The sequence below is a fragment of the Euprymna scolopes genome, chromosome 7, assembly GCF_053919585.1.
Source record: "Euprymna scolopes isolate OS-2025 chromosome 7, ASM5391958v1, whole genome shotgun sequence".
Lineage (NCBI taxonomy): Eukaryota > Metazoa > Mollusca > Cephalopoda > Sepiida > Sepiolidae > Euprymna > Euprymna scolopes.
In genome coordinates this window covers 133299518-133316826 of record NC_136488.1, presented here as the reverse complement: position 1 = coordinate 133316826, position 17309 = coordinate 133299518, and the positions used below count along the sequence as shown (strand labels likewise).

Genomic DNA, 17309 nt, shown 5'->3' with positions numbered 1-17309 from the left:
TTTTTTAAATTTTATTTATTTATTTATTTTAATCTACATTATGAAGTCTTTGAGTCTGGCTGGGGGCAGTCTTTTCCGAGATGGATTTCGTCTCGGTACCTGGTCAGCTATTTGTGTTTTGGGCGTTTCCAGGTCTTCTGGGGTGTGTGGATTGTACTCACCTTCAGAGTCAGAATCGGAGTCAGGGTTTTCATCCCTAAGTGTTATGCGTTTTAGCAAAGAAGAGTTTTCAGTCACTTGGTGATTTCCTCTCTGAGCCGTTATCATACTTCCCTTCATTTTTGTAACGGTATGGTTTAGGATTGTATGGTGGTGACAGTTTGTTTTGCCTCTTCTCTCTGATCAAGACCTTATCACCCAGGCTGAGAGCTATTGTTTTTGTCTTTCTATCGGTGTACCCCTTCATCTTCTCCTTTCCTTTGGAGTCATTTTCTTTTATTTTTTCATGCATCGTCTGTTACTAGGCTTCTGATAACCATTTCATATGCCGATGTTCATTTTTCTGCCCGTATAAGCTTCAAATGGAGATATTTTTGTGGTGATATGAGGGGTGGGGCTCTATATTGCCTAAGGAAATGTGGTAACTGGGTCTTCCAGTTGTGGCCTTCCACCGTGGCCACAAGAACATATTTTTTTAGGGTGCGCATAAAACGCTTTACTTCACCATTTACCATAGAGGTGTAATGCGTCTATGTTTGAAACCTGCTTGTGCCACTAAGTCTCTAAAGTCTTGTCCTTGAAATGGCGGACCGTTATCGGATTTTAGAATGTCGGATATCCTTATTGTCGGTTTAAGACTTTTCACAATCCCAAGAAGAGGACAATGGTCGGTGATGATTTTGAATTTCGCTCCATATGAATAGAAATGAAAATGGTCAGCTGCATATACGACGGCTAACATCTCTCTCTCAGTTTGAGAGTATCGCTGTTCTACATCTGTGAGGGTATGACTGGTATAGCATAGCACCTTCCCATCTTGTGTCAGAACTGCGCCTAATCCAACTGGGCTTGCATCTACCAGGATGTTGGTGTCTTTCTTCAGGTCGAAGTATGCCATCACCTCAGCTCCAGTCAGAGCTTCCTTTAACTTGTTTGCAGCTGCTTCTTCTTCTTCTGTCCATCTCCAATTAGTATCTTGTGAGCCGTCTCAGTGGTTCACTAATGGTGGAATAAATCGAGCCACATACTGTGTCATGCCCAAGAATGATCTGACTTCACTGACGTTCCTTGGAGATTTGCATTTTGTAATAGCAGAGATTTTCTCTGGGTCAGGGGACACTTCATTCTCACTGAAAATGTGTCCGAAAAAAGTCAGTTTCTGTACAGAAAAGGGCATTTTTCTTTGTTTAGCTTGGCTCCTACTTTTTGTAGACGTTTCAGGGTGTTCCTCAAGCTGATGTCATGTGATGTCTGGTCACCTGCATAAATTATTATGTCGTCTGATAGGTTTTTCACTCCTGGGATGTTTCTGAGGAGGTCTGATATAGCTTTTTCGAAATAGTTCAGAGGCTGCACTCACGCCAAAACTTAGACGCTTGTAACGAAATAAACCTGCATGTGTGGCGAATGTCGTTATATATCTGCTGGACTCTTCCAGTTCTAGTTGATGATAAGTATTGGAGAGGTATAGTTTGCTGAAAACTGTACACCCATTTAAGTCTGCTATTAAGTCGTCTATGGTTGGCATTGGATGTTCTACCCATTGAATGGCTTCATTTGCCTTTCTCATGTCGACGCAAATTCGTACGCTACCCATTTTTCTTAGGAACTACCAGGCTAACCCAGAGGGTAGGTCCAGTGACTTCTTCAATCACATACATTTCTCTGAGATGTTTGAGTTCTGTCTCCACGTCTTTTCTCACATGGAAAGGTACCCTGCGGTGTCGCTGAGTTACGGGGGAAACCGATGAGTCAATGTGGAGATTAATGATAACTCCGGAAATTTTTTCCATCTTTCCATCAAACAGTGTGGGGAACTCATCTTGAATTGGGACCGTCACATGGAACGTGAAGTTAAACGTTATCATTCCCAGTGCTTCAGCAGAATGACCACTCAAGAGGTTCTGCAGTCCAACTAAAGGATTGTGGCTGTCAACCACAAATATCTTAGCCCGACAGGATTTATCACGAAATTCTATGCCCGCATTAATAAATCCTCGGATGGGTATGGCATGTTTAGATCTGTACGCAAATATACGGGTCGTTGTTTTGTTTATACGTGGTTTGTGTTTTAAGCCATCATATATGTGTCCAGCAATTATATTGACACTAGCACGCGTGTCTACCACAAAAATTACAGGGGAATTATTGCGAAGAGCGGTAACTTTTGGTGTCTTAATTGACGGTGTAAATTTTACCGAGTACACAGACTCGTCACTAGACGTAGAGGAGGATACCGGGGGGAGGATTGGTCGAATTACTCTTACCGGCTTTGCTTTGCATGCTCTCGCAAAGTGGTTTTTCTTGTGGCAATTCTTGCATTCTTTTCCTCAGGCTGGACAAGTTGGGTGTGTAGAAGAGTATCCACAATAGTGACACGTTTGCTGTCCGCCATATTTTTTTTGTCCACCACGCGGTCGATTCTTCGAGGTGTCATTGCGACTGTTTTGCCACGCATGTTCACAACAACTGTCTTTACTGCCGTTGGTGTTGAAATTTTCGTTATTTCCACGTGTGAGACGCGTGCGGTTCTCATTGCTGTAAAGAGTGTGTAGTTCATTACGCTCCATGTCTGCAGCATGCGTATAAGCCAGTTTGATTGCCCTAGCTTCGTTCAGGATTTGCTTTAGCATAGAGTTATCCCTTAGCGCCTTCCTTCTGACTTTAGAGGATGTGCACCTCTGCAAAATTTGGGCTAGGATCTCTCTGTCTTTATCTTCAAAATCGCACGTGGAGGCTAGAGTGTGTAGTCGTGCATGGTACGAGTCTAAGCTTTCGTCCGGGTTTTGCATGGCCCATCGAAACTTGAAAATTTTGTACAATGTGTTCTTTTCCAGCGTAAAATGATTTGTTAGTGACCTTTTGTAGTTTCATATTCGCCCGAAACTACATTTGCTGTCGTCCAAAATGTAGGTTGCGTCTATGCCCTTTGTTGGTCTGTGAAGTCGTGGAAAATATCGAAAATTTTGTCTCCTGCATAGTGGAGAAGTGTCGCTTTCGTTTTTTTTATCATTGTGAATGTCCATAGCGACAAATAAATTCTCCAACCTGTCTATCCATTTTTTTCAATGAACGGTGGTTTGGTTTCCATGTACGCTAAAACTGAGAAAAACTGGTAAACCACTGCTAACCATTTTTTTTTTTTTTGTATTAATTCCGAAAAATTTTTTTTTTTGTATTAAATTCTGAAAATTATGTAGCGTGAGCTTGTCACGAAAAATAATCTCTCATTGCCAGATATAATTTTGAGGGGGGGGGGGCTCCTGTCTGGCGGGAATCAAACAGTATGAAACAAAGACAATGCAGACATAGGTGTTAATAACAGCCTGGTCGCCAGAGAACTGTCGTTCAAGCTTACTTTATTAGAGAGCGCGCATGCCTAAGGGTAGATAACTCTTAGGGTTATGTCCCTTTACTTGTGGACATCACAGTTCCATAACGGATATGTACAATATAACCTTTTTTCGATATTTTCATTTTTTAATGTCTTGACTAAACTGTACAAATACCATCAGTAAAAGAACGAATGAAAGATGGATTAAACTAACTAACAAAAAATAAATAAATAAATAACAAATCGAGTATAGTATCCTATGCAAATGTTGTCACACCCAATCCACATGAGTGAACAAAAAACCGCTACTATACAGTCAGTCGATTAAGCAGTTACAGTTTTCGGAAGATTTACCGTTTAGTTGTACAAATATCCTCAAACCAGGTAATCACTAAAAGGGGCACTTAAAGGTCGACACCAGTATCTAGCAGAAGGTTTTATTTTTTTTACAAGTTTCACAAACTTTAAATGGGTAAAATATAATCACATAATTATTGAAAATGTGATCATCGTTATTAAATTTTAATTTAAATAAACCACGTTGTTTAACAAATTGAAAAAATAATGCAAGATGAAGTTTTAAAATGATTAAATAAGTTTTATTTTATAATTTAACATTAAAAACATTGACTAATAAAAATAAAATTTTGGGTACTTATGTATTTTTTGTTACTAGTGTGCTGAAATAATAATGTTATTATTTTGAAAGCCATTCTTAACATGGGAAGAATGTTTTGTAACTATTCTGTGCTTACACATTGGAGTTAAAAAAAAAAGAAAAAGATATTGTGAAACTTTAATTTAACCTGAATAAACTATTTCAAAATAGCGTGGTATCGAAAAGGCATAAGCACCAAATTTTGTTTTAATTTTACAGTAGAGATTGTTCTCGGATGCATATGATGGCAGATGGTATCGAGCTATTTTTAATTTTTTTTTTTTTTTCAGTTTAAATTCAAGTTTCACGATATGTTTTCTTTTTTTTCTTTTTTTTTTGTAAATTGTAAGGTGGAAGCACTGTCGGAAATTTATCTTGTTTCCAGATAAATTCGACGCGACTAACCTGCAAAGTAACTAACCTGAAAAAAAAAATAACAGCATAAAATAAAAAGGGGGGTAAAGAATAAAATATAAAGGTCTTGTTTTAAAACGAAGAAGAGATTTTATTCACAATAAAATTAGCTGCAAATTTTTCCATTTGTGAGCATTAAATTTAAAGAATGCCAAGGTAACATATAATGAAAATAACAACAACACTGGTTCTTATAATGAAGATGTCCTATCCATGAACGAATACAATAATATGATGTTAAATAATAGTTCCTAATCACACTCTCATATGTAATAAATTTTAGGAGCATACTCACAAATTGTAAGCCAGTCAGGCACGTGCCTTCTTTTTTTTTTTTTTTTTTTTCTCGTTTAAAGTCCTTTTAGAATTTTCTCTCCTTCCATTTGCGAGCAAATCATAGCCACACAGATGGATTTCAGAAGCATGCCGCGTCGCATGTCTGGGGTACTCTTGCCAGGTTTTCTTCTTTGAAGGAGGTTCCAAAATCTTTATCACGTAAAATAAGGTCTTGTTTTAAAAAAATTACACTCCTTCCAAATACGTGCAAAACGTAGATAGTTTTCAGAAACATGCCTCGTCGCATGCCCAGGGTATTCTTGCCGGATTTTCTTCTTTGCAGGAGGCTCCAAAATTCCTTGTCTGCACCGGGCAATGAACCTGCATCCACTCTCCACACCGCTGGAACCAAAAAAGAGGCTGAAATTCATGCTGGGCTCGTGAGGTCATCACGGAGCTAGCATTTCCCTTTTCTCCAAATTAAACTAAACGAAACTAAGAATAAAAAAAGATACCGAATACAAAAAATCAAATACAAGAACCAGATAAAAAATAATAAATGTAAACAGAGGGGGGATGCACTATTATTGGTACAAAAAAAAATCCAACAGCACAGAATAATTATAAAACATCCTCATCTCCTCATTAAGAATGGTTTTCAAAATAATAACGTTATTATTTCAGCACGGCGCCAAAAATACATAAGTACCCAAAATTTCATTTTTATAGGTCAGTGTTTTTAATTTCAAATAAAATAAAACACATTTAATCATTTTAAAACTTCATCTTGCATTACTTCTTTTTCAATTTGTTAAACAACGTGGTTAATTTAAATTAAATTTTAATCACATAATCACATTTTCAATAATTATGTTTATAATAATTTTACCCATTTAAAGTTTGTGAAACATGTAAACAAACTTTTGCTCGATACCGGTGTCGACCTTTAAGAGTCCCTTTTAGTGATTACCTGGGTTGAGGATATTTGTACAATTAAACGGCAAATCTGCTGAAAATCGGTTACCAATGTACAATTGTTCCCTTTATGGAACTAAACTTCCTGTTTTCTTTTATAATAGCCATGTTTAAGTTGTCTAAGGTTACGATCAGGATTCAGTTCTGGGGTTCGGGAAGGAGTGAGTCACTCACTCGACAACAGCTCGTTTCTGCCCTCTTCTTTTCCAATCGACCATACTTGGCCTCTCGCTACCAAGGTCACACCGCACAATCTGAACGTCAGCAACACAAAATACTTTTCAAGAGATGTTCACGACTCTTTTCTTTTTCTCTCTTGCAGGGAATTTTTCCCAGCAATCAATAAAAAAGTACGAGACAACAGAAAAAAAACATAGCTTCTCCCATCATGCCCTGCCTTCCCAAGATGCCCTTCCCTTTGTGTATATAAATGAGCTAGCCATCCTTTCCTTCTTCTTTCCCAAAGAGCGATGCAGATACGCCTGGTACGTCATATATTACTTATTTTTTTATTGTTTTTGTTTCTAACCATAACCTAACCTTTAACTGTACCTTCCCCCCCTTTCGCATATACCCCACACGCCTCCTCTGATCTTCGAGATCAATAAGACACTTCATAATCCTTCATCCAAGCAGGCCTCCTCTTCTCACGTTGAGGCCTCTGGGGGACAACTTCTTGGGGGTTGACGTTTTCAGGTTCACTACAGACATTCTTGTCCAGTTGTAAAGAACCGCAATGTGGGGCTAAGTTGAATTGGGGTGCATCATTAGCTTCCCGCTGGATCTCGACTTCCTCCTCTTCACTGCCATCACTACACACAGGCAGTGTTACACGACGCAGGTCTACGATATGGCGGGGAACGCCATTCACCATCACGTTCTTCGACTGCGTTCCTGTGGACACATCTGCCGGCTCGTACCGCGATCAAATAACCTACAACACAGGGATCTACTACTTCCACCTCCGCCTCCATCCACTCCGAGCCAAATTCTTGATCACCCATTGACTCGACTCCCCACACTTTTGTCAGGGAGGCATCACAGCACAAATGACTGCAGTTCCAGAGGTGGTGCGGAAAGTCAAAATCTAACAAAACAGTCGACATGCGGGTGGCTTGCAGCATGCTTCCAGGACTTCATTATGTGCCACCAGACAAGGGGGCTGTTACAAGATGAGATCTTGCCCTGATGCAAGAAACGGAAGTTGCTGTCATCTCGAGTACGGAGAAAAGGAATTTTTGAACATCCGCAGGGCAGTCCGAGCGAGCTTCCGTAAAAAAAAGAAAAAAAGGTGTAGCACGTGGCCGACCAGAAAATCGCAGCCGCTACGGGATTTTATATTCCATATTTACTGTATCATGCGTCATCTCCATGACGTTATGATCAGACAAGCCACGCCTATACCCCACATCATTGAAACAACCATGTCTTAACAGACGAGCCGTCTCTAAACCCTGCTCTCGCCTCTAGATGACCCTTACAACCCGACAAGACTTTATAGTGACTATGCCAGGAAAGGATTCAAACAATACCTCATCTGATTTATGGTAAATAAATATATGTACAACTTACTCAGTTATTGTATTCTTGTTTTTGCAACCATACGCATTTTCTCGCCCACAATATATAGAATATAACAGTACCATGTCCTTTTCACACCGGGATGTCCACTGGATTGATGAATTGTCTGTATCTGAGAGTTGTGTTCATGTTCTGCGGCCACAGCGCACACAAGCTCTCTGGGTTTATCTACCGCTGTGGTACTCGTGTAAGTTGATCAGCTCTGTTATCGTGAAACTTGACGAGCCTCACATCGATTGCTAGTTCATATTCCGAGACCAAATCTTGAAGCATGGAGAGGCGACACCTGATTAACATTTCTGGGGCTGCTTTGGTGTGTACTCTCGTCTGTCCAGACAGGGTGTCAGTTATCCACCGATAGACACGGGCAGAGTCAGTTCGCAAATGTATTGTTTTAGCTTTCCACTGTAATGCAAGGTTGACGCCTCGCAGCACAGCATCAAGCTCAGCTAAATTTATGAGTTTGTCTTCATGCACTGTGTGGAGCCAGCTTGCGTCTTCTGCCGTAGAACCATTGCTTTCCACAACCACGCCTGTAGCAATAGAACTGGCATCCACCCATACTGTGACTTCTTCTCCACAGATACACCAGTCAACTTTTACTGGATCTTTCTGGGCTACTCTCAAACAAATGTCTTTGATCATCCATGCTAGAATAGGGTCTCGCACTTCGTCATCCCATCCAGTTGTGATCATATTCACCCTTCGTTTCACAAATGCTGTGGCAACACACAACCAGCCACACACTGGGAAATGACCAGTCAGTTTCCCACACATTGAAAACATAATTCGGCGAGTAAGTCTATTAGGTACTGTCGGAAGGTCACTGCCACGCTGCCATAACAATTTTCTGTTCTCCTCTTGGACATGTAATCCCAATACACGTGAGCCTAGTCTCAAGTGTTCTGGGGTCTTGCTTTCCAGGCTAAACTTCTCCAAATGTTTCTTTACACGGGTTGCCGAACATATGCTTTCATTCACAAAAATGTCATCAAAATTTGAGGACATAGCCTCATTTATATTCTTTAGGACGGTATTAACAATGGCCTGCATTATTAGAGGGGCAACATTCAGCCCGAATCCGAGGTGGGTAAGACAATATCGCTGTCCCTTAATTTTTACTGTTTGGAACGGCCACAGAGATTTGTCAACATGTATTTGCAAATAGGCTCGACGTAGGTCCAGCACTGCAACGTTTGGTCCCTGTTGTCGCCATTCCCTCAATTTTTGTAAGCAAACATCCGTGTTGGCAGAATGCACATCCACATGCTCATTTAGCTCCCGATAATCCATAACGAGACGCACTTTCTGCTTATTCACCTGCACAACACCCATGAGAAGGATTAGACCTTTTGGAGGGCCAAGTTCGTCCTCAGGATATGGCAGTAACCAACCATTATCAATCCACACCTGCAATTCCCGATCGTATTCATCATGAATATGTGTTGGCGCTAGATACTCTGCAAGTCTATTTCTCAATGTAAGTGGAGGTTGGTCGCCAGCCCACTTCCATGATGTAGTCCACTTCTGAGTATCTTGGTCATATTTGGCAGAGAAGTCAGGCTTGGTAATAGTGATAGCAGCAAAATTGGCCTTGGTAAAATGTGGAAAGGTCACCTCTCTTGCGGTAGACACAGCTACTCCTCCCAGTCGCTTGATTGCGTCCAGTCCAAGCAATAAATCAAATCCCAGTAAGTATCCATCCACAACTAGGACTTCTATGGTAATGTTCCGTGTTGCATCAAGGTCAACCTGCACCATTCCTACTCCACAGCAGCTTAGTGTGCTTCCATCTGCTGTGAGCACTGGGGTTACTTTCCTCATCCATTTCTTGCAACATGACTTGCGGACCAGTGACTGTGTGCATCCTGTATCCACCAGAGTTGTGCATGGGAGTCCATTGATGAGAACCGTGACAATCGGCAAGGCGCTATTTACCCCAGTTTGGGGGATGAGATTGGCACTCACTTCTCGCCCCCTTGCTCATTTCCCTGACAAAATCAAGCAATGTGTCCTCGCCGCCGACATTGATAACATGTGATAGGGTTCTGAGGTCTGACCCCGACATCTCCTCCTGTTGCACTATCCAACAGGCAATTGCTTGCCCTATGATTCAGTCCATTACAGTTGTAACACCTCCGTGAAGTATCTGTCTCCTTGGGGTTAACTGGTGCCAATCGTACAGCTAATGTAGCTTGCTCTGGAACTGTCGGGTTAGTCATTAAAATAGCATGAGCACGCGCCAGCACATGAGATAGATCCAAGTTATCCTTCTGGAATGATGCCTGCAACAAGTTTTCCGCATGTTCCGGTAAACCAGCAATAAAAGCACATGGTAAGCATTGATCCGATACGCTGCCAAACCGGACTGCTAGACTGCGCAGCTCCGCCAAAAAAGACGTCAACTGTTTTACCTGGTTGGAGACGATGAGCTGTGAACTGCTTCCATGCAGCAAATGGATCCAAAGCAAATGCTGTGTACAGGGTTTTCTTTATATGCCCAAAATCGGCCCGCTTTTCCTCACTTAATTGCTGGTACACGTCATAGGCACCACCTGACAAACACATTGGAATTGCACATTCAATTGCGCTTTACGCCACTTAGCTGACATATTAGTTCAGCTTTCTCCAACCACTCCACTATTGACTGTCCAGGTTCACTGCCATCAAATATAGGTACATGTTTTGGATCGAAAGCCATAATAGCCGAAATAGCTTGTCGCAGCACGAGGATGGAGAAAGCTGAGTAATTTGTGTCAAGCAATATACACGCCAGAAATTCTTTCCAAAGTTGAACTTTCGACTTCTGTCTTCTCGCAAACGGTGCACTCTTCACAAGCAAGTTCTTTTCAACCGTCAACCGACCAAAAAAAAGAAACGACCCATCTTTGTTTCGGCTTGACTTTTTATAGCCGTCGACTGAACCCAATTGTCGTGGTAATGCGAGTATCGCTCACAAACGTTTTTCTTTGTAATCTAACAGTCCCAGATTCGATCACCGATGCAGGCACGCGCAACTCATACTTTTTGTGCGCTTTTGCGCATGTTCATCATAGTGTCGTCAAATCCACCTTGTTTTTTTCCGATGACACCAGCACTACAGATACCCTCAATTGGAATTCCGCTATCAAATCTGCGAGTGCTCTGATCCTGTGCTTGATCAGCATTTCTGCAGCACCTCTGGTCCTAACTTTCTTATCACCAGTCACTGCCGACCTGGTCCATGAAACTACCGTTGCCGAAATAGCTTCTAAGGTTACGATCAGGATTCGGTCCTGGGGTTCGGGAAGAAGTGAGTCACTTGCTCGACAACAGCTCGTTTCTGCCCTCTTCTTTTTCAATCGACCACACCTGACCTCTCGCCACCAATGTCACACCGCACAATCTGAACGTCAGCAACACAAATACTTTTCAAGAGAAGATGTTCACGAGTCACGACTCTTTTCTTTTTGTGTTCCTTGCAGGGAATTTTTCCCAGCTTTTATATCCTCCTATCAAAAAAAAAAAAAAAAAGGAAGAGACAAGAAAAAAAAATAGCTTTTCCCATCATGCCCTGCCTTCTCAAGATGCCCTTCGGGTGTATAAATGAGCTAGCCTTTCCTTCTTTTTTCCCAAAGAGCGATGCAGATACGCCCAGTACGTAGCATATTACTTATCTTTTGGGGGGAAGGGGTTGTTTCTAACCATAACCTAGTCTTTAACGGTACCTCCCCACTCCTTTCGCATATAGCCCACAATTTTATTTTTTTATTGTTGTTTATTTTTTTATTTTTTTATTTTTTTTATTTTTATTTTTTTTTTTTTGTAATGCAGAAGAATAGACGACTTTTGAATTTGTTTTAGCATTATAAGATTTACTACTTTAGGAAGTATTTTTTGCAGTCTTGCAGTTAAGTCCCGGCAACGTTCGACAACTCTAGAAGTATTTTATAGTATTTTACACCGTCAAATCACGAATATTACGAATTATTAGGTTTAAAATTTAAAAAAAAAAAATTATTAAATTTTTAAACTAAAAAAATATGTAATTAATATAAAAAATATTTTAATTTTGGAAGTAAGCACTTGATTAAATAAAGTAAACGAACAAAATATACAGTTTTATATATTTATAACTATTTATTTAACAGAAAAATGAAACAATTTTTAGAAAGTGTATTATCTTAACAGAAAAACGAACAAAATAAAATCTGAAGTAATGAACATAACCACGTAACAAAATATAAATTTATACAAAATAAAACAACTTTGAAAATGAAACATTTCTTAAAAAGTGTATTGTTGTCTTATGCTTTTAATAATTCGTGGAAATGCGTGTCCTTTCTCACGCCGTCTCCACAACTCTTCTATTAAATGGGAATGGAACAAATCTTCATTAGTCACTACCATCCTCATCTTCCTTTTCACATGTGACCAGAATCCCTCCACAGTTTATTAAATATTAATTAAAGATTTTTTTTTTAGTTTAAAACTTTAATAATTTTTATTTTTATTTTAAAACTAATAATTCGTAATATTCGTAATTTGACGGTGTAAAATACTCATGTGACCCTCTCCTTCTAGAGTTGTCGAACGTTGCCGGGACTTAACTACAAGACTGCCGTATTTTTTTTTTATATTAGGTCCACCTTCACAACTTTCTTTAAAATGACGACTTTTAAAGGTGTTCGACTATGCTGGATACGAAAATCGCATTGAAAATTTGCAGGCACAAGTAGTTCTCAAGATGCAAAAAAAAAAATAATAATAATAAATAAATTGTATTGTGCATTGTATTTTGGCAATCTCCAAAATAAGTGTAATGAGCGTAAAAAATAATTATTTGTTGGCAGTAAAAATGTTTTTTTTTTGTTAAATATTATGACATGAGGAGTCATTTCGACTTAAAAATTATTTTGTTTTAATCATTTTTAGTGGAGAAAATCACATTTTAAATGTGTCCAATCCAAAGTCCATGAACCAACGCCGAGATGGGTGTCTGTTATGAAACCTTGAACTTCAGGAAAAGCCTTGACCTTACTTACAAGAAAAAAAAAATTAAAATGTTATCAGGAGAATGAAATGAGAAATTGATTCCAAAACTATTTTTATAAAAATATAATCTAAAAAAAAAAAAAAATATTAAAAATTAAAATGACAGTTATTTATACTAAATAGATTATTTTTATTTGCACATTGTTTTAAATAAAATATTTATATGAAAAACTATTTTTGGTACATAAAATATTTTTATAAGAACATTAAAGTTAAAACAAGATTTAAGTAAAATGACAATTCCTTTTTCTAAATAAATTATTTTCGTTAACACATTGTTTTCAATAAAATATTTTTGTGGTTGTTTCTCAAAGTGTGTCAGTTTTCATTTTGGTTTCAAACTTATAATTTTCAAGTTTTCAATTTTGTCTCCTTACATTTTTCGTTTCATATTCCGGCGATTTGCTTTTTGGAGCAGCCGATTTACCGCCATCTTGCCGTTGGTTCACGGACTTTGAACACATTTAAAATATGATTTTCTCCACTTAAAATGCTTAAAATAAAATAATTTTGGGGCAAATTTTTACATTAGATTCACCTCCACAATTTTCTTTAAAATGACGACTGCGATAGGTTTTCGACTATGCTGAATACGAAAATCGCATGAAAATTTTGCAGAAATAAGTAGTTATTGTTCAGTGGTGCATTTTAGGTGGATTGAGATAGGAAATGGGTTAAGAGTCAAAGGAGGAAATATAAACACGTGTGGACGGATAGAGAGAAAAAAATTTATTATGAGGCAAAAAAGGGATTATGGGATTTTTACAATAAAGGGGAGACAATCACATGAAAAGTTCCAACACCCCCCGCTTGCTCTTAGAATCTTATTGTGTATATTATATAAGCGCATCGTATTTAAAGTCCAAAAAAAGTTCTAACTTTGCTCAGGTTGGAGTTTCGTCATGTCATTTGTAGGATAATAGATAATTTTTATGTCGCCGTTGTTTAGGGCGTCCCTGATGAAGTGGTATTTTATGTCTATATTCTTGCACCTCTGTCAGTGCACAGGGTCCCTGGAAAATGCTATTGCACTCTGGTTATCTTCGAATATCTTAATCAGTCCGTAACTTTTGCATAAGTCTATTTCTGTGAGTAGTAGTAGGAGGTACATACCTTCTTGAGTGGTTTTCGCTAATCCACATACTCGGCTTCGCGTGTGAATAATGCTACTGTAGGTTGTCTTTTTGATTTCCATGAAATGGGTGGGACGCTTTTTGTCAAACTGAAGTAGTACCCAGATGTACTGCGTCTGTCGAATTGATCTGACGCCCAGTCGGCGTCGCTGTACGCAATTAGCTGGAGTTAATCGTTTGTTTTTGTATAGCATAATTGATATAGCACAGTGCACTTTATGTGTCTCAGTACATGCTTGGCTGCGGTCCAGTGCTGTTTGCACAGCTTGGATAAATACTGGGATAATTTTCCGAAAATATAACTTATATCTAGTCGCGTACAGATCATCAAATAAATTAACTACCGACGACTTCATGGTATTTTCTGGGGTCGATCGTGTTGTTGGAGTTATTGTCAATTAAATCCAACTTCTGCTCACATGGTGTTGTCCTGGGCTTACAGTCGAGCATGTTGAACCCTTCCAGTATTTTTGTTGCATACTGTTCCTAGCTCATTAATATATATTTTTCGGTTATATTGAAATCTATTCCTAGGAAATGCTGGAGTTTTCCGAGGTCTTTCATCTCAAATTCGGACATCAGCATCTGTTTGGTAGTGTTTAGTGAATCATTATTATCAGGTGCAATAATTAAATCATCGACCCATGAGATGACAATGACTCGTTCTTTACTGCTGTGTCGTATGTAGATGCAATGATCCACTTTATTCTGAGTGAAGCCGTTTTTGGTGAGCCGATTATGTAGGGATTGGTTCCAGTTTCTGCCCAATTGTTTTCGGCCGTATAGGGATTTGTTTAACATACAGACTGGTTTCTTGCCTGTTTTCTATTTTACTTCAAATCCTTCTGGTTGTTCCGTGTAAATTTCATGGTTGATAGGGGCATGAAGATATACTTTTTTTACGTCCATTTGATGTACGATGAGATCGTATTGGGTAGCCATTTGCATTAATATGCGGATTGATGTGAGGTAAAGATATTAATTAGTTCATACACGTCATTTTCTTTTAGGGAATTGATTTCCTCCTGCATTGCTTGGATCCAGTGGTGTGCCGCTGGGGAGGTTGTAGCTTCTTTATAGGTGTGTGGTACACCATGTGCGGCTTTGTAGCAGTAATCGACGTTGATTGGTGTGTGACCGCTCTCGTCTTGAACTGTTGTTACATAGTCCTCTAAGTAGCTGGGTATCTTGTGTTTCCGCTCAGGGTATTTCCATGTATGGATATCCTCTTCCATGGCGTTGGGTGGTTCATCAACACTAGATTGTTTTGGGTTTTCTGTCAAACGTCTCTTGGGAAAGTCCCCATCATCATCATTTGGTGGGGAGGTTGAATGTGTTGTTCACTAGTGCTGTTGATAAATTTTACTTGTGTGTGTATATACTTTTCTGTTTTCTGGATAGTAGATTAGGTATGCTGGGCTGTTTCCGTCATATCCGATAAATATTCCTCTCTGGCATTTTGGGTCAAGTTTTCCTCCTTTTGTGTTAGAGTAGGCATAGCACACCGAACCGAAAATGTGCATTTTTGAGAGGTTGAGTTTTCTGCCAGTTATCTCATAAGAAGTCTGTTTTAAGCGGTTGTTGAAGCATCTCTTTCGTATAAGTGGGGATGTCATAACAGCATAAGTCCATAAAGTTTTGGGCAAGCCATTTTCTACGATCATGCATCTTGCCATTACAAACAATGTTCGCCAATTTTTTTTTTGGCCGTTCCGTTCTGATGAGGTAAGTACGGCGCTGAAGTTTCATGTTTTATTTTATTTTTGCGGAGTAGCTTCTGAAAGTCATTTGATTTGAACTCCGAGCCATTGTCCAATCTTAATATTTTTATTTTGCCATAGGAGGAAATGTCCACGATGAATCTCTCGGCAGCTAGTGTAGTGTCGCCTTTATTCTTAACTAGCAAAAGTACCCGTCGTTGACTGGGTTCAAAAATAGCCTACAGAAAATGGACTCTGATTTATGAAAGTACTAGCGAGGGGTACCTGGCGTTGCCTGGGTATTTGGAGGTGTGTGTGGAAACTCCGGGGGGGGGGGTTAAAAAAAAAGTAAGGATGAGGATCGAACCCAAAAAGGCAAAGTTGTAAATTAAAGTGTGAAAAAAAAAAAACGTGTGACGTTAATCATTGCCCCACCACGAGATGCTAACGGAAACACGTTTGAATTTATTTAATTACTTGGATTTGGCAGGTGCCCGTTTTAATGAGTTAATGAGGTCAAGTTTGACTGCGGTATAGTATTTCATTTACTGTGGAACGCTTTTTTTATTTTTATTTTCCCAAGATGTTATAGGAAAAAGACTAACCCACATGCGGTGAGCGACAAATGTTGAATATTTATCTTCCCGAAATCGAGCAAATTAAATAGACAGGCGAGCTTCGTTGTTAACTCTGAGTTATTACAATTTATATGTAATATAAAAAGTTTTAAAAAGTTGTTAGGCGAGCGACCGCTTCTCTGAAAAAAGCCTTTTGTAGACATACAGAAAAAGCGAACACATATACATACATGCATACATTTTCGCTTTTATATATATAGATGAAATATACGAATACGGTGCCGGAAAAATCATCGGTGAACGAGACAGCATAGCCGTTCCCACTTAAATCTGCCAGGTCTATTGGGTTGGCTAAGTCTGAATGTACTAAGTGTAGTATACCGGTTGCCCATCCATCATGTTGTTTATTTCTGCTTTGGGGGAATTTCCCTTGAAGGCAGATGTCACAGGTTCTGTTGCTGGAGTTTTTATTTTTTATTTTCATTCCATTGACTACAGCAGGTAGTTTTGTTACGTCGCCATAGTTACAGTGACTAAGTATTCTGTGCCACGTGTGGACGTCGTTGCATTGATGGCAGCTGCCTTCATCAGTTTCATCCTCTACAGTCATTAGATAATATAATCTTTTGTGCACATATATTTTAAATTTGGTTCCATTTTTGTGCATTAGTTCATCTCCATTTTCTTTGAAGATGACCGTTGCTCCATTTTTAGTGGGGGTTTTCATGGAGAAAATATCTTGTGGATAGGTGGGTATCAGTAATGCCATTTTCAGGGTTACTGTGATGCTGTCTCCATTTTCGTCTAGTAGACATATTTCGGCGTCTCCTCTTTTTAATGCTATACCGCTGGTGTTCATTCCATCTGCTAATTCCATGTAATGGTTCTCTGTTGTGAACGTAGCGACAAAGTTTTTGGATTTTTTTTCCTCTCTAATAATGTGGGAAGTTGCTCCCGCATCGACTAGTAAGCCCATGGGTGATATCGCCTCTCGTCTGTAGTAGTCTTCCATTTTGAATGCGAATGTGTTTTCTTTGGTGTCTGGTACCTTTTTCATATTATCCCTGCGTTTATAGTGGCAGGACTCTCTCTTATGAGTAGTGCTTTTATAGTAGTTATATCACTGTTTTCGCCTGTTGTTGTTGGGACACTCTTTGTATATATGTCCCTTCCCACCGCATGCCCATAACCTATTGAGTGGTGCATTTTAGGTGGAAAGTGAGTTAAGATTCAAAGGAGGAAATATAAACACGTGTGGGCGGATAGAGAGAAGAAATTTATTATAGAGCAAAAAGGGATTGTGGGACTTTTACAATAAAGGGGAGACAATCATAGGAAGAGTTCCAACAGTTATCGAGATAAAAACTGTATTATGCATTTTATTCTTTGGCAGGCATCTTTTTACGCGCGCGTGCCATAAACAACTCTACTTATCTACGACGACACTGCCATCTAGTGGAAACAAAA

General features: G+C 39.2%; 1 protein-coding gene across 1 annotated transcript; it reads right to left on the bottom strand.

The window, feature by feature from the left end:
- Positions 1-7565: 7565 nt before the first annotated feature.
- LOC145280342 (uncharacterized) lies at positions 7566-16854 on the bottom strand. Its single transcript, XM_080132112.1, has 4 exons — positions 16371-16854; positions 13545-13841; positions 9762-9952; positions 7566-8990 (listed from the first exon to the last, which is right to left on the bottom strand). The coding sequence occupies exons 1-4, from the start codon at positions 16852-16854 to the stop codon at positions 7566-7568; spliced, it is 2397 nt and encodes a 798-aa protein (XP_079988238.1).
- Between the last annotated feature and the right edge of the window lie 455 nt (positions 16855-17309).